General features: G+C 54.0%; 1 protein-coding gene across 4 annotated transcripts; it reads right to left on the reverse strand.

Moving 5' to 3' along the window:
• MIGA2 (mitoguardin 2) lies at positions 1 to 21,341 on the reverse strand. 4 transcript variants are annotated; one of them, XM_037007967.2, is made up of 16 exons: positions 21,322 to 21,341; positions 18,394 to 18,633; positions 16,985 to 17,195; positions 15,556 to 15,668; positions 14,675 to 14,792; positions 14,223 to 14,359; positions 10,669 to 10,786; positions 9,359 to 9,459; positions 8,666 to 8,781; positions 7,683 to 7,755; positions 7,438 to 7,524; positions 4,113 to 4,211; positions 3,688 to 3,822; positions 2,764 to 2,817; positions 2,154 to 2,270; positions 1 to 1,880 (listed from the first exon to the last, which is right to left on the reverse strand). In XM_037007967.2, the coding sequence occupies exons 2-16, from the start codon at positions 18,487 to 18,489 to the stop codon at positions 1,674 to 1,676; spliced, it is 1,782 nt and encodes a 593-aa protein (XP_036863862.1). In that variant the 5' UTR covers positions 18,490 to 18,633; positions 21,322 to 21,341; the 3' UTR covers positions 1 to 1,673. The 4 variants fall into 4 exon arrangements, with proteins under 4 accessions (XP_036863862.1, XP_017531843.1, XP_017531840.1 ...); XM_017676354.3 differs by lacking the exon at positions 21,322 to 21,341 and adding an exon at positions 21,102 to 21,315 and having other exon boundaries at positions 2,226 to 2,270; XM_017676351.3 differs by lacking the exon at positions 21,322 to 21,341 and adding an exon at positions 21,102 to 21,315.
• Positions 21,342 to 23,681: the final 2,340 nt, after the last annotated feature.

Below are 23,681 nucleotides of genomic sequence, written 5' to 3' on the forward strand. Positions count from 1 at the left end.
TCATTTTAAATCATTTATTCGATGTGAAGTCGACGCACACACGCTCTACCATACAAAAGTTGGAAGCTGCAACAAACCGAGAGCCAGAGGCAGCGACGGACGCGTGAACAAAGACAAAATGAAAGCGCCACGTGTGTGATTCGGGAGCAGTAAGAGCGGGCCGAGGCCCAGGCCTGAGATTACATTCACAGCCCAGGGTAAGTGCGAATGAACGGAATGTCAGGATGGAGGAGTCCTTCCCTTCCAGGAGGCTGTTCCCTCCTGCTCACCAGCCTCAGAGAGGTGGCTTTGGAGCCAGAACCATGGTTAGCGCACAGAGTCCTCCCGTTCGGGTCGTGGAAGGGAGCAGGCGGGAGGGGAGAGGCTCAGAGACCAGGAGCCTCGCCCAGCATCGCCCCTCTCCCCCCCCACACACCACCCGCAGCCCTTCACCACCAGGGGAGAGGGCCCCGTCTGAGGAGCCTGACCTCCAGCTCCGGAGCACAGAGACGCAATAGCGGTCTGTTTCTCACATAGGTCTCTCCACCTAGAAAGGGGCAGGACCTCAAAATAAAATCTTAAGGCAATAAATAAAACATCCGCCTCAGGTGCAAACACTGTAGGAGAAGTGCGTCTGCAGAGCTGACAGGCGCCCTGCCACAGGGGCTGTGTCTGCACGGGCTCTGTACCGCTGCACAGCTTGAGAGCATTTGTGCGCAAGTTGAAGGCAAGTGCTGGGCAAAGTTTCTTATCCTAATGAGGGCTGGGGATCTGGTCCAGCCACGCACAGCCTCTGACCTCTCCCGACCTGGTCCCTGGACGCCCATACTCCTGCAGCCGCCACTGATGGCAGCACGGGGTGGGTGAGGCGACCCTGTCAGCGCCTCTGGCCCAGTGCCTAGCACCACGCCGGGAGGTCCAGGCTCATGGGGGAGGAGGGCAGGACGATCCACACCTCCTCCGTCTTTGGTGATGGCCAAGGTGGGAAGAGAAAAGACGATCTTTGGCAGGGTGAGGGACTGCCAGAGGACAGAGTCCTATTTTAGCGCTTGGGTTTGATTCGGGCCCAGCACCTGCCCAGTCATGAGCACAAAGCAAGCAGACCCACTCTGTCCCACTCCAGCTGGCCTAGGCATGCTGCCCACCAAGGTGCCCCCGAGCCACAGTCTGTGGCCCCCACCCTCCCTCTCTGGAGTCGCAAACTCTCTAGGGTGGTGGCAGGGGCCAGACGCCTGGATTCTGAGACTGTGCACCCAAGTTTCTCCTAGCACAGAGCCCTGCCTCCCCGTCTTTCACTTCCACGCTCCCAGGGCCACATGCCAGCAGCCCTGGGTTGGTGGGAGGTTCAGGCGTCCCACACCCAGGGCATCCAGCTCTGCCTGTCTCAACTCTCCTCACAGCGCCTTCCCCTCCCACAGGCCCACAGGCCACTGGGCCACCTCTGTGCCCCAGGCACAGCCGAGGGCAGTCAGGCAGCCCAGGCACTTCATCCCTCTCCAAGGAAATTTGCGCCCCAGGCATCAGGAATTCCCAGATTATGGGGAGGGCAACGTCAGGGACAAGTGCCCAGCTGACAGCCACAGCCACCCGGGCCCTTCAATGCCAATCCAAAGGAGGGGAGAGGCGGCCTTCTCGCTACCACCCCCACGTGTGTGAAGCCCAGGCAGCCACCTCTCCCAAGCCTGCACCCACCACTACTGCAGCCCCTCTGGGGGCCCATTCTCGTGGGGCAGCACCCCATTCAGGCCAATGTTGCAGGCCACCGGTGCCCCCAGGAAGCCAAGCAGGATCTCGCTGCGGCGCCGGGACAGCTGCAGGATGTCATCTGCCAGTGCTGGCACTGACGTGTAGCGCACATTGTCCAGGTGGAACATGTCCCTCAGGTACTGCACGATCTGGTGCTGGGGTACAGGGCTGGCATTGGGCCCAGGCCAAGGACCCTGCCCCCACACGGACACCCTCCTTGACTACTGGAGCCCCATCCTCAGGCCCCTACCCTCCCAGGCTCCCTGCAGACCCGCGTGGGCAGGCTCCCGGTGGGAAGGTAGCACAGCACGGCCCTCTCCCAGGGTGCAGGCCAGGCCCTCACTTCACTCCTGGCTCCTCCCAGGGCTCCCATCCCAGGGGCCAGGGCAGGGCCCAGGTGGGCCGCAGACACCACCCTCCCTGTTTACCTTGAAGAAAGCACAGACTTCAGCAAGCTGGGGCTTGGGGCCGAGGAAGCCAAAGGCTAGGACGGGGCTTACGTGCTCCGATACGGAGTAGAAATGGGAGATGAAGCCATCGGGCACCTGTGGAGGGTGGCCAGGCTGAGCGCTAGGGCCTGACAGGGGAAGGTGGCCTGGCCCTGGGGCCACATTAAGAGCTGGGCTCTGAAGGGAGGCTGGTTCATTCACGTCCTTGTTGGGTGACCCTGTGCAAGTGACTGGGGCTTTTGCAGCCCTGTTTTGACCTCTGCAGAATGGGGGTAATCTTGGAGCTGCTGTGTGGACTACATGAGGAGTTAGGGGGCAGGAGGCCTCAGCATAGGAAATGCCTAGAGCGTCCGGCAGTGGCAGCTCTCAGATAGGCTGCAGAGCCTGGCTGGCAGAGGGGAATGATGGATCACAGTCCAGATAATGCAGCCTGTGGCTGCCTGGAGTGCAGATAACCGGCGGCCCAGCGGGTGTGAGGCAGCCTGCTCCGCCTGCTCCCTGGGGCATCCTGCCCAACCCACCAGGGCCCCTGGCAGTGGGTGGGGGCAGGGGGCGGTGTAGGGGGTTGTGGGGGGCAGCTGTCACTCACCATCAGCAGTCTCCTCTTGGCTTTCAAGACTGACCAGCAGGCAGTGGCCAGGGCCTAAACCAAAGGTGGGACCCCACTCAGGTTTCAGAATAACAGACTGAACCTTCAGCCTCCACCCATCTCCCTGCTTGGGACCAAGCCCTCACCCCAGCTCCCCTCATCCCAAGCAGGAAGATGGGGCTTCGTGCCTGAGCTCTGCTGTCTCCCTCCCCTCAATTCGGGAAGGGAAATTACCTCAGTCTGAATCTTGATGCTAAGCCTTACTGCTGTGAGTCCCTGGACTAGCCACTGAAATTCTCTGGGCCTCAGTTTCCTCCTCTGTAAAATGGCCATGAGCCATCACCCCCACCTCATTCAGTGGCTGTGGGGATCCATGGTTACTGCCTGTAAAAGACCAGCCCATCTCTCTCCAACTGTCCCCATGCCACACAGCATGGCTGTCTGAGTGGTACACCTGCCCCATGGGGCCTGTGCTCAACTCTCTCCTACTGCTTTTTTTAGTTCCCATTATTTTAATTTGATTTAATAGGATGCATCACAAGTGGACAGAATTAGTGCCAGCACAGAATGGATAAAATTAACTAAGTGAAAGCTCAAAAGAGGGAAACGCACACCATGCTGGCTCTGAACGGGAGCACAGCAGAGCAGCAGGACCCCAGGGAAGCCTCCCCAGAGCAGGTGCCTGGTCTGCGCAGGCCCCGCAGCCCCAGATCACAGAAGGAAGGGGAAAGGACACAGAACAGCGCAGGTATGGATGCTATTTATAAAGAATCATGGGAAGGGAGTACCGGACAGAGGGGTGACAGCTGTCAGATGGGTGGGGAGCCTAGCCTTGGTGCCGAAAGCCAGGGATGGAAGGAAGTGGGGTCTCCCAGCACGTGGGGTCACGGAATGTGTGCCGGAAGCAGGGTGGCAGCCACCCACCGTCTCCTTGAAGCTGTCTGACAGCCAGCGGTTCCTCAGGACAGCAAGCACCGAGGACGGGGGGTTCTCCAGGTCCTCGAAGGCGTCCATGAGGATGAAGTCCAGCACGATGTCGAAGAAGCTCATGCACACCACCTACAGGGAGTGGGTTGTCTGAGCGTGTGGCCACTGTGCAAACAGAAAGCCCGAGGCCAGAGGGCAGAGGCGTGTGGGAGCCTAGGTGGGAACACATGTCTGTACAGCCAGGGCTGTCTCCCCCACATGCCTGTCTGGGCCAGGGCAGGAACTCAGGGCATGCAGCAGGGGTGGAGGCATCTCACACCCTCAGAATCAAGGCAGAGCTCGCCACAGGTACCCCCTCCATGTTCCAGAATCTCAGGTGTGAGGAACCCCAGAACACTGGGGCTCAGCACACACCCACTCACCCCACGGCCCTCCAGCTCCAACCGTGTGATGGCCCAGGTCTCAGGCCGCAAGGCGTAGCTCAGCATCTCCTCGTAGCTCTCCAGGAAGCCTTTGGGGCTCTGGGAAAAAGCACAGCCTATTCTGGCCATGGGCGAGGCCCCAGGACCCAGCTGGACTAGGCCCACAGATCAGGCTGGCCTGTGGATGGGGGACACACCAAGAGCAGGGCCACGGCCTATCCCTGAGCAGCAGCCACAGAGCAAATAAGGTAAGAAGCGCCCCCTGCCCACCTCAGTGTGATTCTGCAGAGACCAGGGCACGTCCAGGAGACAACCAACACTGGGGTGTCCCGCAATGTCTTGGACCCTCTCGTTACTGAGCACCGACTGCCTTCCGGGAGATTCACACGCGCTACAGCTTGAGCTCATTTTGGAAGGATGTGTGTGAACAGGAGGTTGAGTTAGGCAGCCAAAGATTCGAATCTCTATGACCTTGGACCTCACTGGTGAAATGGGAGAAGCTACAGCCACACACTCACAGGGCCATTCTTGCGGGCGGGGGGCTGTCGAGAAGTTTATGCATGTAATACAATCAGCCCACGGGCCAGACCTCCACAATAAATAGTGTATAAAGTGGCTGCTGCTAGTACTGAGACCATCAGCACACAAGACAAAATCCTCACTCTCTGGGACTGTGTGGTGCTTAAACACAACATGCAGATGTGGGTGTGCATTTACGGACGTAGAAAGCTGGCACATGCCAGGGGTTATCCTAACATGGAACCACTCATTTAATTCGTAGGGTCCTATAAGGGACATCCCAGTACTATGCCCGCTTTACAGATAGGAATATAGAGGCTTTGGGAGATCAATGATATGCCCAAGATCTGGGCAGTGTGGAGAGGACACAGAGCGGCACAGGCACTGATGCTGTTTATAAAGAATCATGGGAAGGGGACGCCAGACAGATGTTCACCAGAACATGAACAGAGTAGGGTTGAGGACAATTTGTCTTTCTTCATTTTGCTTTTTGTATTGTCTTAGTTTTTTCTACAATAAGCATGAGTCATTTTTACAATATGAAAATTTTTTTCAAAACCTATTTCCGTTAAGTTTTAAAGAGAATTTGCTAGAATGACCTTGGACTCTGCCTTAACTTCCCGAGCCTCAGTATCCTCACATGTAAGGGCTGATGATGATGATGAATGTCAGGCTGGCCCTTGCCGCCCTGTTTGTGGCCACTGAGCATGTCTGACGCCATCTCACAATGCCCGGTATGTGCCCACTTACACACAAGGAGCCGAGGCTTGGAGAAGTTTCCTGTCTGGCCGTGAACATAATTCAGAGCCCCCACAACCTCCCAGACAGGCGCCTGCCCCAGCCCCGCCTCCTGACGGACCTGCCAGGCATGCACCCGTTCCCGCTCTGGTCCCAGGGCCCAGAGAAGGCTCTGCGCTTAGGAGCTGCTACACAGCCATTTGGGCTTTTTCTTAATGAGAATGAAACCTAAGTCCTGCGCTGCGGGCAGCGGGTGGCTGGAGAGAGGAAGGCTGCGCTTCTGGCCACAGACAGCGGGCTGCCTGCTAAGTTCCTAGCACCACTTTAGCCTCCCCTGTGCTTCCTTCGCTTGTCATTCATTCACCCTCCCAGGGAGGCCACAGAGAACAAGGTAAGGGCACAGCTAGGGTGAGGTCAACCTGGATTCAGATCCCACCTGTCCCTTTTCTTTACTTTATGAACCGGGCAGAGCCCTTTACTTCCCCAGGCTGTTTCCTTATCACCAAGTGGAGACCACAGTTAGGATAAAATGAGCTACTAGAGGTAAAGGTATGCGAGTAAAGGACAGGCTGTTGCTTGGCAAATAGCAGCTGCTGGGGATGTAAGTGTCCACACTCATGGAGCAGCTGCCCATGCCAGCCCCAGGCTGGGCACAGCCCCATGCCAGAAGAGCTATGGCTCTGGCCCCCCGGGAGCTCACTGAGTAACGAGAAGGATAGGGCACCCATTAGCAAGATGTGGGGTAATGGGGCCACACTGGGCGGGGCGAGCCCAAGGGGGATGAGTGAGACCAAGTGAGGTGCGGAGACAGGGACCTGGGACTCCCAGATACTGGCATATGGTCCACTTCGTAACCTGGGTGCTGGGTACAGAGGGGTTCATCTTTTCATTCATTAGATCCTATAAATACATTTTTGTATGCATATTTTACAATAAAGCAGTTAACAACAAAAAGGAATTGAGGAACAGTATTTGAGGTCTGGTGGGACTAACCTACGCAAAGGCCCAGGTCAGGAAGAGAGTGTGGTGGGCACGAGGAGCCCTTCTGTCTGGAGAGGGCAAAGTGTGCACAGGGTGGGCTGTGGAATGGAGCCTGGTCTTCACACCAAGGGCAGAGGGAGTGCGGGAGGGCTTGAAGCAGTCGAGTGAAGAGGTCAGAGGTGCATTTCAGAACACTTACTCCAAAATGTGAGGAGAAAGGACTCAGAGGGGAGAGGCGTGTTCCAGAGCTTTGTCCAAACCCATTAAAGAAGCACAACTGGCCAATAAACGTGAAAATTTACACAACCTCATTGATAATGAAGGAAACATAAAGCAAGGACCAAAAGAAAGATTACAAAGATTACTGACGTCCAATATCGGCCAAGGTGTAAGGACGTGCACGCATACTGGTGGCGGGGACTTGAGACAAGGGGTTTCAGAGGGCCAGCTGGCAATATCTGCTGGCCTTTTAGATGTCTGTGCCCAAGATGCGGTATTGCCATGTCTGGGTTTTGCCCCATAGAAAACCTCACAGGTACCTACAGAGATCTGTAACAGCCCGGTTATCATCGTGGTATCTATTCGAGCGGACATTCACACACAACCCAAACGTCCATCCATAGAAGGATGGGCTAAACCACAGTCAGTCCACCCAAGCGTCACCTCCGACACAGGAAGATGGGTAAGATACACTCTTACACAACAAACTGATGTATAAACCAAGCTTTGGAAACTAAAGAACAGTGTTCAAGGTTTAGAAACTATGAAACTGCAGTAGGAACGCATGTATCAGACCACAGCCGGCGGCCCCTTCAGGCCGGTGGGGCTCAGGGAGACCTTCCACAGTCTACATTTCTTTACTCTGTACGAATAAAAAGCTGATCATATTTTTCAAAATTAGCACAGGAAACAACCCCAACCCTTTCCCAGCTCCTCCACAGCCTACGTATAGGATGAAGTCAAAGCCCTCCAAGCTGATTTCAGATTGGGCCTTTAAAACGTTTTACAGAACCAAATAAAGTTTTAAAAGAATGAAAAAGACTAAGGGGGAAGAAAACCTGAAAGAAGAGCTCCCAGCCCCAGCTACCTTCTCAGCCTTAGTCATCAGGCCTGTCACCATCTGCCGGCCCACCTCCCCGAAGAAAAGTTGGTTACTCTTGTCTTCCAGAAGGCCCTAAGGAATGGAGGAGGGAGGGGGTGGGGAGTGAGCCGCGGGGCTGGCAGCTGCCCCCACTGCGCAGGGCAGCCAGGTGCAAGCAGCCGGGTCGGAGGCCTGCCTGATGCCCCCCATCCCCGGCTCCACCCTCCCCAGGTACCCCGGGGCACACCCACCTCGAAGGCCTGCCGCACACAGTGCAGCTTGGCCAGGAAGTCCTGGTCATTGTAGCAACCCAGCAGCTCTGTCCTAGGGGGAAGCACAGGCCGTCACACTGCTGGGCCCCACCCAGCAATGCCCCCAAGGAGGTCAGGGGAGAGCTCTGAGTGGCCCTGCCTCGCCCTAACAGCGCAACTTCAGGCAGGCACCTGCGCCCCCAAGGCTTCAGTCTCCCCACAACCAAAGGAAGAGGCTAGCCAGATGTTCTCTGAGGATGTGTTGACCTTAGTGGCCCACCTGGACATAGATGGCAAGTCAGGTCACTGGGGGCTGGGCTGACCTCAGCCTCCTTTAGGCCCAACCAGTGAAGGACCCTCACTGGAAAAAGACCAAACTGACATAATACCAGGGCAGCAGGCTGCTACCCACTCTGGGCTGGCATTTCTGGAACAGCTGGACACACCCTCATCTAGCTACCATTGTCCAAATCGCCAAAGGTTCAAACATTTTCAGCCAGTGAACTTGAAACACACATACTTAAACTTGGAGTCATGACTAAAAGCCAAGTTCTAAGTTCCCTATCTATCATACAACAAGGTTAATTTAAAATGAAGAAGAGACATCCACAGATGAGAAAACTGAGGCTAAGACAAGTCAAGCAACATGTCCAGGGCCACATGCTACGAAGTGGCAGGACCTGGAGAGACCCTGGGTCTGTCCCCAAAGCCTGGCTTCCGGACCCCTGTGAGAGAGACCGTATGAGGACATGGGGTTTAGGACAGCGCTCCCCGTGGTTCAGTGCTTAGACCCCTCAGAGAACTCAAGGCATGAATGATTATTTGGTTAATTGATCACATCAATTTGTTCTTGTTAGTTCCTGCCCAGTCTCGGTACCTGGGCCACCCCAGGCCTTCGGTGGCCAGCTCACCATGCCCTCAGCCAGCCCGGCCCAGCTGAGTCCTCACCACACACTGCCCATCCCCCGTCCCTACTCACTTACCTGAGGGTCCGGCAGGCCACCCTCCCCTCCTTCACCAGCCGCAGGGCCTCCTCGTAGGCAGCGGCAGGCCTGGAAAGTGGGAGTGGGTAATCTCCGATATGCAGGGACTCAAAGAGCTAAGGGAGGGCGTGGAGAAGAGGAAGGTCATGTCAAAGCCTGTGTCAGCAGCATCCCAAGGGGTGAGGGCACCGCCCAGGAGCCACCCTAGGGGCCATGGGGGTATCAGGGGGAAACATGGCCCAAGAGGCAGGAGGCCTGAGTCCAAGTCCAGCTCCAGCCCTCAGCCTTTCCCATCTCCAGAGGCCCCCGCAACGGGACCATCTACTGGACACTCGCCCACGGCCCTCCACTGCAGGCCAGGTCATCAGGCCAGACAGGTGGCTGTGGAAGGGAACTAATGCCAAGGAACAGGCATGTGGCCTGGAGAAGGGAGAGATCACGGTGAGCTGAGGCCAGCGGGGATGGGGGCCCTGCCCTCACCCACAAGACCTATGGCCCCTGGCTCCTCGGGCCCCATCCCTAGCAACTGCATAAGGCCCCTGGGGGAAAGCCCTTGGTGACTGCCAGATTCTGGTTCTGTGGGAGGAAATGCCTTCACTTTCCCACGATCCAGTGCTCAACCCCAGGGTCCCACAGGGGCCTGGCCTCCACCCCACCCCTCCCTCTGCATCTGTCCATCCCACCCCATGTCACCTCGGTGGCGGAGAAGAAGGAATCCTCTGAGGTCAGGCTGTCCTCATCGTCCGCCCGCAGGTGCAGCGAGCTCTCGGCCAGGGGCAGCATGAGGGTCCGCTCTGGCAGAGCGGGAAGAGAAGGGCTGAGCTCAGGTCCCCGAGATCACCACGCTCTGTGGAATGCTCACAGGCAAGGCCCGCCAGCACCCGATTCTGGGGTGGACAACACTCATCATCACAAAGCTCCTATTCCCTGAGCACTTGTGTGCAAAGACTCCATGGTCACGGCCTCAAATGAATGGCCTTCTCCAATCCTATGACATCCCTGGAGGTGGGCATGGTTAGGCAGGAAGCAAAGCTTCTGAGGGGACCTGCCCACGGCCACACCACTGGGCCCTGAGGCCTGGGGGCCGAGCTCCGCAGGGGCACACTCTAAGCAAGTTGCTTCCCCTCTCTGACAGGATGGACCTTAACCCCTGACAGCAAAGGGCTCGAGGGGGTCCCCGGGCTACCGACTTGGCATTCCTATCCCACACTGCTTAAGGGCTGAGGGGGTATGGACCTTCAAGGGCACTTAGGGAAAGGTTTGTCTAACATATAAGAAGAGCCCACAGCCCTGACTGCCCGCCCTACCAGCCTTCTCTGCCATGTGGGGGGCCCAGAGGAAGCAGAATTCTGCCGATAGGCAAAGCCACCCGGGAAGAGGCTGTGGGAAGATGTGTGCCCTGGCCAGCCCCCACTGGGCCTGTCACCACTGATGGTGCAGGGGGGCTGGACACTCAAGAGTCTCACCCCAGGACTGACAGCACACAGGGAGGGGCCCCAGGGGTCGTTCGTATTCACTGCCCACAGACTGGGGCACAGCAGGCACTAGGGGAACACTGGCTGTGGCTGACACACCTCATTCCCTCAGTGGAGTCGTGCCCCTTTACCTCAATGGGGCAGGCAAACAAGACTTGCCTTCTTGGTCCTTTGGCCCCTTTGGGCTCATCTCTGTGTGAGACAGAGATCTCACCTGTCCCTTCCACCTGCCCAGTACCCACAGGAGGGCTCAAACCAAAGGCCTGCAACAGCCATCAGGGGAGGTGCTGGCACACAAGCCCCAAGGCCTGTGGCCAAGGACTGGCCGGGGACTCCTGGCCCTCGGCCCAGCTCCATCCCTACCTGCCTCATGTAAGGGAACACCTCTGCCCCTCATTTTCCTCTCTGTGCAATTCGGTAATCATCACATGCCCTGGGGATTCTGGGGCGCCTGATGCCTGAAAGAAGCCACACCCAGGCTCTTCCACGCGCCGCCCCCGCCACAGCCCCTGCCCAGGCCCAGCTCACCGAGGTCCAGCAGCACGCTATCAGATGGGAAAGTGGACCCAAACTCCTCCTGCAGGTGGTAGGCCCGGTGCAGCAGGGACTCCAGCTTCTCTGCAAACTCCCTTCGCTGCGACTCGGGCTGTGGTTAAAGCAATGAGTGTGAATCCAGGCCCTCCACACTCCCTCAGCCAAGGGCCCCTTCCCTCACCAATGATGGGGTCCCAGCTCCTGGGGAAACGGGAACAGGCACGGGGGCCCGGGCAGCCGCGAGAGAACAGCTCCAAACCTGCCCTGCCCAGGAGAGGAGCCACCAGCCACATGTGGTGAGCAAGCATGTGAAGTGTGGCCAGTCCAAATAAAAAGGCTCTGTAAGTATACACAGCAGATTTCAAACACTTAGCACTAAAAAAAAAACTCTGAGTATGTTAGTGATTTTTCATGTTGGTTACATGTTAAAATGCTAATATTTGGGATAAACTAGATTACATAGAATATATTATTAAAATTAACTTCCCTGTTCCCTTTTGCTTTTTAACATGGTCTCTAGGTGATTTTAAATGAGACATGTGACTTCTTACTGAACAGGGCTGCTCTGGACCCAAGCGGACCTGGGTTCAGACCTTGGCCCTACTAGTTCCAAACCACCTAACTTCTGGTGAATAAATTCCTCAGTTGGAGCCTAGGGTTCCTTATGTGTCAACTATCACACCAAGGAGGAAGGGTAACCTACTGCCCAGGGTGGCCAGCAGAGCCTTGCAGCTTTGGCAGAGACCTGCTGGCTCTTTCTCTGTGAAGTCACTTTGGGTTGGAAAATGGTTTCTCAGATACGACACCAAAAGCACAAATGACCAAGGCTGAGAAAAAGTTCTTTGATAGGGCCGGCCCCTGCTCAGGGTGGCCAGCAGAGCCTTGCAGCTTTGGCAGAGACCTGCTGGCTCTTTCTCTGTGAAGTCACTTTGGGTTGGAAAATGGTTTCTCAGATACGACACCAAAAGCACAAATGACCAAAGAAAAAAACAGATATATCGAACTTCATCAAATCAAAAATTTTTTGTACTTCAAAAGGCACCACCAAGAAAGTGAAAAGATGACCCACCCAATGGGAGAAAACCTCTGTCCATCCTATCTTTGAGAAGGGACTTCATCTAGAATAAATAAGGAACCCTCCAACTCAGTAATATAAAGACAAATAACCAAATTAAAAATAAAGCAAAGGATCTGAATAGACATTTCTCCAAAGAAGATGTACATATGACCAATAAGTACACAAAAAGCTTGGCATCATTAGTTACCAAGGAAATGCAAATCAAAACCACCACAAAATACTACTTCACAACCACTAGGGCAGCTAGAAGCACAAAGTCAGAAAGCAATACGTGTTGGCCAGGATGTGGAGAAACTGGAGCGCAGCTACACTGCTGGTGAGAATGCAAGACGGTGCAACTGCTCTGCAAACAGTTTGGCAGAGCCTTGAAATGTTACCATGGAGCGACCGCATGACCCAGAAAATCCGCTCCAAGTATATACCCATGAGAATGAAAACCCTACGTCCACACAAATACTTATACATGTATATTCACAGCAGCATTACTCACAAGAGCCAAAAAAGAAACAACCCAATGTCCACCAGCAGATGGATGGGTAAATAAAACGTGGTCTAGCCATACAATAGAGTATTATTCGGCAATAAATAGGAAGGAAGTCGTGGTCCACGTTCCAACAAGGATAAACCTTGAAAACATGATGCTATGAAGGAAGCCTGACACAGAAGTCCACATGTTCTGAATTCCATTCATAGAAATGTCCAGAACAGGCAAATCTATAGAGACAGAAAGTAGATTAGGCCTTGGTGTGTGGGTGCACGCATATGTGTGCATGAAGGAACGGGGTGACTACTACAGTGTATGGGATTTCTCCTGGGGATGATGAAAGTGCTCTAAAAATGACTGTGATGACGGACACACAACTGCAAATATACTAAGTCACTGACTTGCACACCTTAAAACTGAACTGAATTTAAAAGAACCTTATGGTATGTGAATTACATTTCAATAAACTTGTTAAAAAAATTTTAACACTGAAAATGCACTGTAAGGATACCAAGTGGTTATATCTGGATGAAGGGTTATAGGCATCAATATTACTGACCACAAGACCATTTCTTGAGCACCTGAAATGGACCAGGATCATATGAGCAGCTCTGGTGCCCCACGAAAGGCCCCAGCGGCCAGGGAGGTCGAGGGCACTTCCCCAGGGCACAACACATGGGCTGTCTGATTGGAGCCTGGGCACTTTCTCCCCACTCTCCTCTATTTCTGAAGTTAGTGCTATTCTGTAAAGCATACTTCACTGTTTTTACAGTATGAAAAACAATGGAAGTTCTCTAATTTTAAGATGGAGAATTAGCAGTGAATCCAATTTTGGAAATAAGCCACCGCCATTCCTCTCCTGCCCTAACACACTCCGCAGTCACCTGTTGCCGGCTCTTCAACACCTCTTCAATACCTGAAGTTGTTCCCATTTCCTGGCTAGACCCCGACTGACTTGTCAGATATTGTCAACTGCTCCCCAAGGAGGTGGCCCCCCGATCCTGACCTGGCTCCAGCAGAAGACAGGAGCTGATAGTGGTTTTGACTTTTTTTTCTTTAATTCAGAAAAGTATAAAGGACAAAAAACAAACACAGACCACAATCCCACCACCTATACAAACCCAGTCCACAAGCATGGGCTTGAAATGAGAACAGTAAAGAAAGGTACAGAAAAGTACAATAAAAGCCTTTTGCGACCTTTGCCTGCAGACTGTCTCCTCAGACCACTGCGAGCAACTGCCCTGAATCTGTCCAGAGGAATGTCCGTGAGCAGCAGTTACCAACTCCACGCAGATGCATGGATAGATGTCTTTCTAACAATGTACACACAGGTCATTCTATACAAACTCCACATCTTGCATTTTCACTTAATGATACATTGTGAAGACGGCAGCCTATCGGCCCACAGAGTTTTCCCTTGGCCTTTAAGTATCTGCATAATATTCCAGACCCCAGAGATAGGCATTTAGTTTCGGGTTTTTCATGTTACCTATTACTAAATAATGCTTCAGTGAACATCTATCCTAGGATATATATTTGGTGTGCTTTACATAAAAATGTTTTATTTTAGCTTTTCTACCTTATTTCTCTTCCTTGATATTGAAATACATGTTGACTGATGGTGCCCAGAAAAAGGTATAAAGACAAGACAAAGGCCATGAGACCCACTCAGACATGAACACAGGCTATGCCCTCCCATCCTCCAAGAATATGCAATTCCCTAAACACAGGCGGGATCAGGGAGGGTGTGATCGTCATGGATCGCAGGGTGACTAACAAGTGCCAGGCATGTGCTCAACATGGTATATGAATATCACCCTTGCGTGGACGCACACCCTGGGCAAGGGGGAAAACTGCTATCCAGAAGGACAAGTGGCCAGCAGGCCCACGGGGGGCGGCTGCACTGCCTCCCAGAGTTGGGCTGCCCCTTTGCCCCCAATGCTCTCCAGCCAGGAGCCGGCGAACACACAGGAGAGGACCACCTACCTCAGACAGTTCCTCTGATGCAGTCTCGGGGTTCCGGAGGCTGTCCCCTGGTGTGGGGGTGCTGCCACCATCCCCCTTCTGCCCCACACTCAGCGCCTGTTCCCACTTCTGCAGAGCCTCCTCGAACAGCTCCATGCCTGAGTACGGGCAGGGAAAGACAGTCAGGACCCAGGAGGGGAGGGCGGTGGGCCCCATACTGTGTCATTCAAAGAGGCCCCAGGAGAATGAGGAGGTAGGGGGCCCGAAGGGCAATGGGCAGGACCCTGTGGGCTGGGCAGCGTGCAGGCCTGCACTCAGACCAGATGGTTTCTGGAAGCTGTCCACTGTCCAGGCATGGCTGGAAACCACTGAATGAGGGTTACACGATGGGGGGTGCAAAGCAGCACCCAGAGACATAGTCCTCACCCCACCCTGCCCAGGGAGAGCCCCCGGGCTGGCCTCCAGGCCCACACCTTGCATGTAGAGGCTTTCCGCATTGCCATCACTGGTGGCCACAGATTCCTCCGTCCCTCTGGCGTCCCATGGTCCCGAGCATGCAGCTGTGGGGCTGGATGAGTGCACTGCCACCATCTGGGCACCACGCAGCACAAGGACCAGAGGGCAAAGAGTGAGGCCTTCCCAGACCCCCTGCAGGACCCCTGAGCTGCCCCCACTGCCTGACCATATACCACATGCCCTTTCCAAACACCATCCCTGCAGCTAGACCCGGGCCACTGCAGTTCCGCCAACTCCAGCGCCTGATGACGCCTCACAGAAAGTGCCAAATGGGAGGAGTTACTGAGGCGGAGGCCAAGGCCAGCCCGGAACCAGCAGCCTCCTGTGAAGCCAGTCTGGGCCCATTCCCTCTCTGGGGCTCTGCTCCTCATCTGCCAAGGAAGACAGAGGGAGCACCCAGCACAGAGGGGGCGGCGGGGCCCGCTCTCACCCACGCCTCTCTCCCCCACGAGCAGCTACCCACCCTGCAAGGCTGTGGGCTCCCCCGGGACAAGAGCCAACGCTTGCTCACCCCTGTGTTCCCAAGGTAATGCCTGGCACAAAGCAGATGCTTGCTCAATGTCTGATGAAAGAATGAGTGAATGAGTGAATGAGCTTTCATTGATAAGTATGTTCCCCAAGAGACCATACACTTCTCTCCTGCACCTCCCCACCATTCTCTCACAGATGCCTGCACTCAATTAGTGATGGATGGCTGTCTCTGAAGGCCTGCATGTGTGGATAAGTGAGTGAACCAACAAAATAAAATCTCTTCGCCCAACTTCCTACCAGTCCCCAGGCCCCCTGCGGGCAGAGAACGGAGCCCAGGGTGTTAGGGACTGAGCCCCGAGGTCCTCACTGAGGCCGAGCTGCGCGAGGAGCCCGAGTGCTTGCTGGGCTCGATGGAGGAGATGCCACTCAAGGTGTCGTTGCTCTTGCTACTGGGGCTCTGTACCCTCCGGCTGGAGTAGCCTGTGTGGAACAGGAGGGCAGGGGTCACGCAGGCTTTTCACCCAGCCTTTGCACAGGCTGTTCCCACCCTCAGACAACCCTCCCCCTCCCTCATCTGGGAGCCTGTCCGGACCCTCTAAGTCAGGGAGATGGCAAAGCACCCCCAGTGCACGCACTTAGCAGAGGAGTGCTGGGCCCCTGCTTGACATCCTGCTTGCACCCTTGTCACCCAGCCCAGTGCCTGGCCTAGAGGGACCCAGCTAAGCCTGGGAATATGGTCCAGCTGCTTCCGCACTTCCTTTTTACTCAGCTCCTCCTTGCTGCTGATTGGCTGACTGATTTGGAATTCTCCTTCCAAAAGGGATTCAAGACAACAACTCTTTAAACCACACAAAAGATTCTTTTTTAAGTGAGAAAGCAGGGAAGGGATAATAAGGCAAAATCAGAGGTGACAGAGGTGGTACAGGGCAGGCAAGAGTTTGGGGCAGAACTGGCTCCAGGTTTCCAAGGGGCCGACGTAAAATGGAAACCTGGCCCCATCGGCATTTCTCAGGTCCTGCTCTAGACTAGTCTACAAGCTTTCTTTTCTAATTGTAAAGATGCAATGATAGCTCACAATTAAAATTAATGTTCACAGAAGGGAACCTTCGCTTCTCGAAACAGGTTTCTCCCAAGATGAGAGCTTCCTTGCCTTGGACATTCAGGGGTGACAGGCCCTGCGTTGCTGGGTTACAAGGTTAACAGGTCCTTACACAGGCTTTTAAAGCCACCCCAGCAGACACAAAACAAATGAGTGGCTGCCAGGGAGGGGCTGGGGGTCGCAGAGAGCGGCTGATGACAGCGGGGCATGCAGAGCTTTAGAGCATGAACGAACAGTTCTTGACTGCGGTGGTGGTTATATGCCTATATGTGTTTGTCAAAACTCACAGAATTGAATGCTAAAAAAGGTGAATCTTACTGAATGCACAGTAAACCTTAATTTAAAAAAAAGGGGATGGGGGGAGAATGCCATGTGGTTCTGGACCCACATGGCCCTTCTTGTTACCAAGCTGGGGGACGTCCCTTCCTGGATGGAGGAGCTGCTCCCCAAAGGGCCCCTCTGGACCTAGGTGCTCCCAAAGAGCCCCAGATAAGGAGAACAGGGCAAGTGCATCTGGCCTCGCCACCTACCAGATCCCTACAGTGACTCAGTCAGTGACCCTGCTGTCAACCCCACTTCACAGATGAAAGGAACTCAGCCTGGAGACAAGACGTTGCTAGTCCAAGATCCACAGTCAACAGGGGCCCCACTGGGACCCGACTCCCGGTCAGGCCCTTCCCCACGACCTCACACCTACCTTTCTTCACTGACGGGACCTTCCTGGCCATGAGGATGGGGAGAGGCACTGTGCCCAGATGCTCGCCTCCCATCTCAGGGCCGACCTGCTTCTTCCTCCGCCGTCGCCTCTTCAGCTGGTGGGCAGCCAAGGCCAAGGCCACGGTCCCCAGGGCAGTGGCAAAGAGGACCTTCCGCAGGCCTGGGGTCAACCGCAGCTGTGAGAATGCAGACTGCAGGAAGAGAGGGAGGCTGCTGGGCTACATCTGCCCAGAAGGGCCCCGAGGCAGGCAAAGCTGCCCTGGCGAGCACCTAAGGGACAGGGGGTGCATCAGGCACTCGGGGGCTATCTGCTGATCAGGAGTGATGGAGAGGCATCACCTCGAGGGGGGACCTGGCCTGCTCCTCTGAAATGTAGACCTCAGAGATAACCAGGCTGGACTTGGGAGAGCAAAATGACAGTGCAAAGGAGAGCACAACTGGGGCCTAGCAAGTGTCTGTATTCATCAGTCATGAGTCCAACAGCTGCAGTATTAAGGGCCTGCTATGCCAGGCACTGCCCTGGGCTTCACCTGCACATCTGTCTAAAGGCCCATCATTTTCCAAATGAGGAATCTGAGGCTTACACAGGTTAAGACACATGCTTAAGAAGATACAGAGAAAGAAACTAAACTCAGGTCTGCCAACCCCATTTCTTTTTTTTTTTTTCCCACTTTTTTTTTCTTTTTTTTTTACAAAAATGAGTCAGATTATGTTTTGATGGCAACTCTTTCAAGATGTACATACATTAGAAGTAAAAGATGTTGGGAGTGAGGGGTGCACATGTCCAAACAATTCAGAAAAATAGACATTGACAACAATTGACATGACAATCACTCTTCATTATATGAGCTAATGAAGTGGGATTCCTGGCATGACTTACTCCAAAGTAATTACATTTGGTTTGGTAGGCAGAATGGTTTTTTTTTTTTGAGAGGGCATCTCTCATATTTATTGATCAAATGGTTGTTAACAACAAAAATTCTGTATAGGCAACCCCATTTCTTAACATGCCTCCTTAAGGATGACGATGTTCACTCCACCCGGCTGCCGCATCTGTGCACCTCCCCCTTCCTCTAGGCCTGCTGGGCTGGAAGCCCCTTGGGTGGCGGTGTCCCACAAGGCAGAGCTCCAGGAAGTGTCAAGAGGCCACATCAGCCACAGACATTTGAGTTTGGCTCGGAGGACATCATTAACCCCTTTTAAAAACTGAGATGAAAGTTCACACAGTCCTAGGGTGAAGACCAGGTTTGGAGCCCCAGATTCCTAACTCAGCCCTTCTCCCTCTGCTCACTGAGGAGACACCAGACACCTGGGGCAGCAAGACTAAGGGCCCAGCTTCCCCAGAGGCCAAAGTGGTAAAGGCAAGACCACAACCCCCCCCCACTTTACCTGCCCAAAGGTGGTGTACAGGAACACAGGGATCTCAGCCACAGTCATGGCCAGGGCCTGGATCATGGACATGCCCTCAGTCCTCCGGAATGCCATGGCAGGACCAGCACCCCAGGCAAGAGCCCTCAGGGCCAAGAGTTCCCAAGAAGAATGTCTTCAACTGGCTGCTGGCTGGGGCCTGGGCACCATCCACACCCCAGAAAGACAGAGACGTACATACCAGAGGGTCCCTGCACAAAGCTGAGAGACAGATCACCGAGTCGGACAAGAGCACACAGGTACCCACACAAGAGTACCCTTGGGGACAGGGCCGGAGCACAGCCTACCTGTGGAATCAGGCCCCAGCCTTCATCACCCGCCAATAAGAAGGCAGCCAAATGCCCCACAGACCCGGAGCTCTGGGAGCAAAAGGCATTGTCTCTAACACGCTGGCCTAAGAGCAGACCCAGGCCTGGAAGATGGACTGGTCACTCCCAATATCAGGGCTTTCTGCCCGACTTTCTCAATCTGTTGAAATCCATGGCCTATTTGCTAAACAAAAATCTCAAGCCTCTGAAGGGTCAGGCCCCTCACTGAGAATCACTGCATCTTTTTCATGTCCCGCAAAGCCAAGAATGTTTTACTTCCTGCGGACTTTATTTATGGAGACAGCAGGGTGTTTCCTCGAATAATAATAGTTTATACACATTACATGCACATTTTGTGCTGAGTTATTTACATCTATTATTTCACTGGATCATTACAATTTTGTGAAGTAGATACTATCTAGCTCGGCCACCCCCATCAATGTCCAATGAGGAAACAGTCTCTGAGAGGGTAAGTCAGGAGTCCAAAGTCACACAGCTGGTGCGAGGTGGAGTTAGGACTTAAACCAAAGTCTCTCGGACTTAAGAGTCTGAGCTCAAAACAATCTTTTAGCTGAATTCAACATGGAGCGGGAAGTGGCAGCCCTAGCAGAACCACAGACAACAAAGGCAACTTTCCCCTGGGGCCTGCCGAGACCCGTAGGGCACCCCACTCCAAAGCCTGAGAATACACGGCTTGAGTCCACGTAGCCCAGTCCCCAAGAGCCTGCAGAGCCACTGCCCAACCTCCACCACCAAGGCCAAGTATACCTTCAAGGTTTCTTGGGACCTCAAGTGGAAGGAATATGCAAGCTGGGACAGACCCTATCTAACCGGGGTGGTGGCCAATGTCACTGGACCAGAACAAGAATATTCCAGGGGAGTGGGAAGAACGGCCAATCCTTGCAGTCTAACTCCTGGGCTGGGCTGCGTGCGTGCGTGCGTGTGTGTGTGTGTCAGAGACAGAGAGACAGAGAGAGTGAGGGGGATAGTCAGTGAGATGTTCTAGGGAGTCTGAGGAAACTGTCATGTTATCAAGAGTGGGAGACATTCTGCCAGGAGACTGAAAACTGAGCTGTGATCTCCATGGCTGTGGCTGGGGCTGGGGTTAGTATCATAAGCCATCCCTTTCAGCCTCCCAAACCAGCCCAGGTCTCAGAGAAGGGGAGACAAGAACATCAGAGGATTAGCCGCTACTACTTTCCAAGCACCTTCTCCAGGCCAGGCTTGTGCCAGGCTCTCCAGAGAGGGCTTTGAGACTAGTCACTCACAGAACCCTCAGGACAACCACTGTTTATGATGGGGTAACTGAGGTGCTGAGAGATAAGGACCTGACTGAGGTCAGAGTAAATGGCCAGGCTGGGGTGTGACCTCAGCTCTGGGGGACTCCAAGGCCATGGTGTTACTCCTGACCTGCCTGCTACATCTGTCACCCCTCCCTCCATGCCACACCTGACAGACTTCTGGGTTCCCAAATGAGAAGCCCACATGGAGTTCAAAGATGAGCCGAACACATGCTCCAGGAATGAGACAGGGCTGGGAGGCCTAGCAATGTCTGCAGGAAGTCAAGAGCCACCTCTGCTGTCCTGAGAGGAAAAGTGGCAGGTGCAAGGTGACAATGGTGTCCCCAAGCCTGCTTCACTCCAGGGATGGATCCAGACCCAGCCCAACCAGCAATACCCATCCCCCTGAAACCACCCTGTGAGAAGCTTCCACCTCTTCTCCATGATGACAACCCCGTGGCAATATCCACCACCCCATGGACATTTCTAATGCCTCCCAAGCTGGGCAAGTCACCTCTCCTGCCCAATAACCTTGGGAGGAAATTTTGCCATTCCACCCCCACCATAGCACTTAGAAGAACCTCAGCCTGGATGCCCGCACTTTGCACAGGGGCACCTCCTCCCCTGCCCTGGATGACCCCATTAATGATTCTGACCTAAGCAGCCCCCTTTCCCCCTTGATCCCAGCGATGTCCCTGGCCAGGCACTCTCCTGAGCCACCCTCTGCCCAGTCTCCGTTCATTCCACCCTGGGCACCTCACCAGTCCCTCCAGTACTGGACCTCAGCGATATCCCCTTCTTCAGAATCTGCTCATTCCATCTCGGACGCATCCTCGCGCAGCCCCGAATCAGGCCTGCTCCTCTTTTGCCGCGACCCCCGGAATATCCGTGAGGGCCGTCCAGGTGCCCACTGACGCAGCCCACGGCCGCACACCTGCTCTTCCCATCCCTGGTACTTTCCTAGGTCGGGTCCGGATACCTGCGATCCCGTTCTGATCCCTGCAAGGTCCCAGGCCTGGGAATCTGCTCACTGACCAGGTACCTACAGTTCCACCTCTCGCGCCGCCCAGCGTTCGGGTACCTGCTCATTCCAACCCGGGCCCTTCTCGTCTAGCTGACCCAGGACACCTGCGCAGCCAACCAGTGTCCTGCGCAAGCCCGGCACCCTCCCGCTGAAAGCTTCAGTCCCGGGCCTGCTGCGCCGTCGTCTTCCCGGCGTGCTCAGCCCGGGCCGCCACTCACGCGGGATCCCATCGCTGCGGAAGGGCAGCGTCTCCTTTCCCAGCGCCCGCGCAACCAACCTCTCGGTCACCGGGGGCGTGGCCTCACTCGGAGCCAACCTTTCTTTGGCCAATGATCGTAGCCGAACTGCTCCGCGCCTCTCCGGCCTCAGGCCCAGGGATTGGTCATGTGACCGACCTGCCCGAGCCTCTCTTCACCCTCTACCCCACCCCCTAAGTGCGGTTGAGGCGCGGAAGTGCTCTCTTCTCGCCTACTATTGGCCATTGAGATTAGATTGACACGGGAATCTGAGTGGGGGCAAGGCCACTCTTAAAGGAGTTGAGACGGAGCAATCCAGTGTCTGAAGGGCTTTCGGGAAGGAAACGGTGGGCGGTCGCCCCTGCGCTTCCCCACACAAATATTTCCCACTCTTCAAGCGCCCGTTTCCAAATGCCACAGCCTCTGACTTCCCACAGCATTCTTCCTTTTAAACACTTGCCATTTTTCACCTTGTGGAGTTTTGGCAAAGTGTCACTTCTCCCCTACTAGACATTGTCTCCCTGAAAGTTGGAAGTCAAGTCACACAAAGCACTGGATATGGAGTCAGGCTGACCTGAATTGGGCATCAAGTTAGGCCACTTGAGCTCTCTGGCATGTACACAGTGATAAGGAAGAATCTTCAATTAAGTGACATAAGGACCGGAGAATGAGGCAGAGACGGTAATCAGCCGTCTTTACCCTGTTTTTTTCTTCCCAGGACTCATCACCTTGGCCAGTAATTAACGAGAAACTCCGCCTTTCTGGATTAAGTCATTTCCACAGTCATCTAGTTCTCCAGAACCACCGCATCCCCCTAAGAGCATGGTCAGCGTCTGACCATCATCAACAACGAATTCACCAGCTTTCTCTCTGGACTAATCACCTTCCCCGCCACCGGCCATTCCTTGTTTTGCTATAGGGCACTTTCCTTATCTGTAGACAACGTGAATTTAGACTTTTTATTTCTTGGGACACCCCCCTCATAAATGTGCCGTTTCTGGAGTGTGGCTGACAAGTTGTTTCTGTTAACTGGCCTTGCTGCTGGTGAAGCACAAATTTCCTGTCTCAGGGCTCAAGTCCTGATCTGGCTAGCATTTGCTAAAGCTCAGTAAACCCTCTTATATCAGAGATCTCTCCATTTCGTTTCTAGAATTTTTTGATTTGTCAGCAGTTTACCGCTCTGTAAAATGGGGATGGAATCCCTACCTGAGTCACAGGGCTTTTGTGGGAATCAGAAAATAGCGTGGTAGCTCTTAAAATAACTGTAAAAAGCTAGGCATCTAAGTTTTTAAAATATAATTATCAGTAAGGTCACATTCTTTCATTCATTCATTCAATAGCTAATATTTCTGTGTGCCTGCCCTTTGGCTGGACATGGGCGCACAGTGGTGAACAAGATACACGTGGCCCCAAGGAGCTCAGAGGGAATAGATACCCAATTACAATCTTGTGTGGTAGTTGCACTAATGGGGGAAACTCAGGAATGTGGGATGCCTGCAGGGAGAGGTGAGAGACTCTTGAAAGAAAGAGATGTCGCCCAAATGGAGACCTGAAAGATGGGCAGGAATGAGCTGGGCAGAGAGGAGAGAAAGGAGTGTTCCAGGAACAGCATGGGCTGTGACTCAGAAGCAAGAGAGAACCCAGCATCTTTGACTCAAGATGACAGAGAGAGGGGATAGCGGTGGCCAATGAGTCAAGAAAGAAGGAGCCAGGGCAAAAAGTGGTCTCCATGGCTGGACTGCCTGGGTTCTGAGCTAAATCTGCCATTTCCTCCCCTGTGACCTTGGGCAAATCAGCTCAGTGCTTGATCTGCCTAGGCTCAGGACACTTCAGCCATTGCTGTTAGAAAACCTGCAACAGTCAATTGGAAATCTAAAAAGATGACACATACAGACTGGACAGTGGTAAGATTAGAGCTAACTACCTGGTATTGCCTTACTTTCCCCTCTTTATCCTGTTGTTTTTTTCTTCCCAGGACTCATCACCTGATGTGTTATATTTTCGTTTGCCCAAGAGGGGAAGGGCTTTGTTTTTGCACTGCTGCCTCTCTAGGGCCTTGAACACTGCCTGGCACATAGTACGTACTGACAAAGACTTTCTTCTTGACCTAACCTGAATCAGGCTCCTAGGAGCCCTCTGCTCAACTTTGACTTTGGGCTTCCATCTCTTTCCTTATAGAGTCCAGTTTTAGCAAGAATCCTGCTGAGTCAGTTTAGCAAAAACCCCCCACCCTTAGTATCCGAGCACCTTACAAATCTAATCAAATTCCTCATCCTCTGCCTTCAATGTCTAATCACCCTGGTCTGCCTTCAGCAAGAATCCCACTAACCTTGATGTTTCTTCTTAGTTTCCATTCACTGACCTCCTACACTGGTCCTTGGCTATAAATCTCCACTTGTCC

This window comes from Manis javanica, chromosome 2 (assembly GCF_040802235.1).
Source record: "Manis javanica isolate MJ-LG chromosome 2, MJ_LKY, whole genome shotgun sequence".
Classification (NCBI taxonomy): Eukaryota; Metazoa; Chordata; class Mammalia; order Pholidota; family Manidae; genus Manis; species Manis javanica.

Excerpts from the sequence above, each read along its gene's own strand:
- MIGA2 (XM_037007967.2), bottom strand. The coding sequence starts at position 18,489 with ATGGCATTCCGGAGGACTGAGGGCATGTCCATGATCCAGGCCCTGGCC. Across the intron at positions 8,782-9,358 it reads CCTTCTTCTCCGCCACCGAG|CTCTTTGAGTCCCTGCATAT; the intron begins GTGACATGGGGT and ends GCCCTCCCTTAG. Across the intron at positions 7,525-7,682 it reads GTGTGCGGCAGGCCTTCGAG|GGCCTTCTGGAAGACAAGAG; the intron begins GTGGGTGTGCCC and ends TCCATTCCTTAG.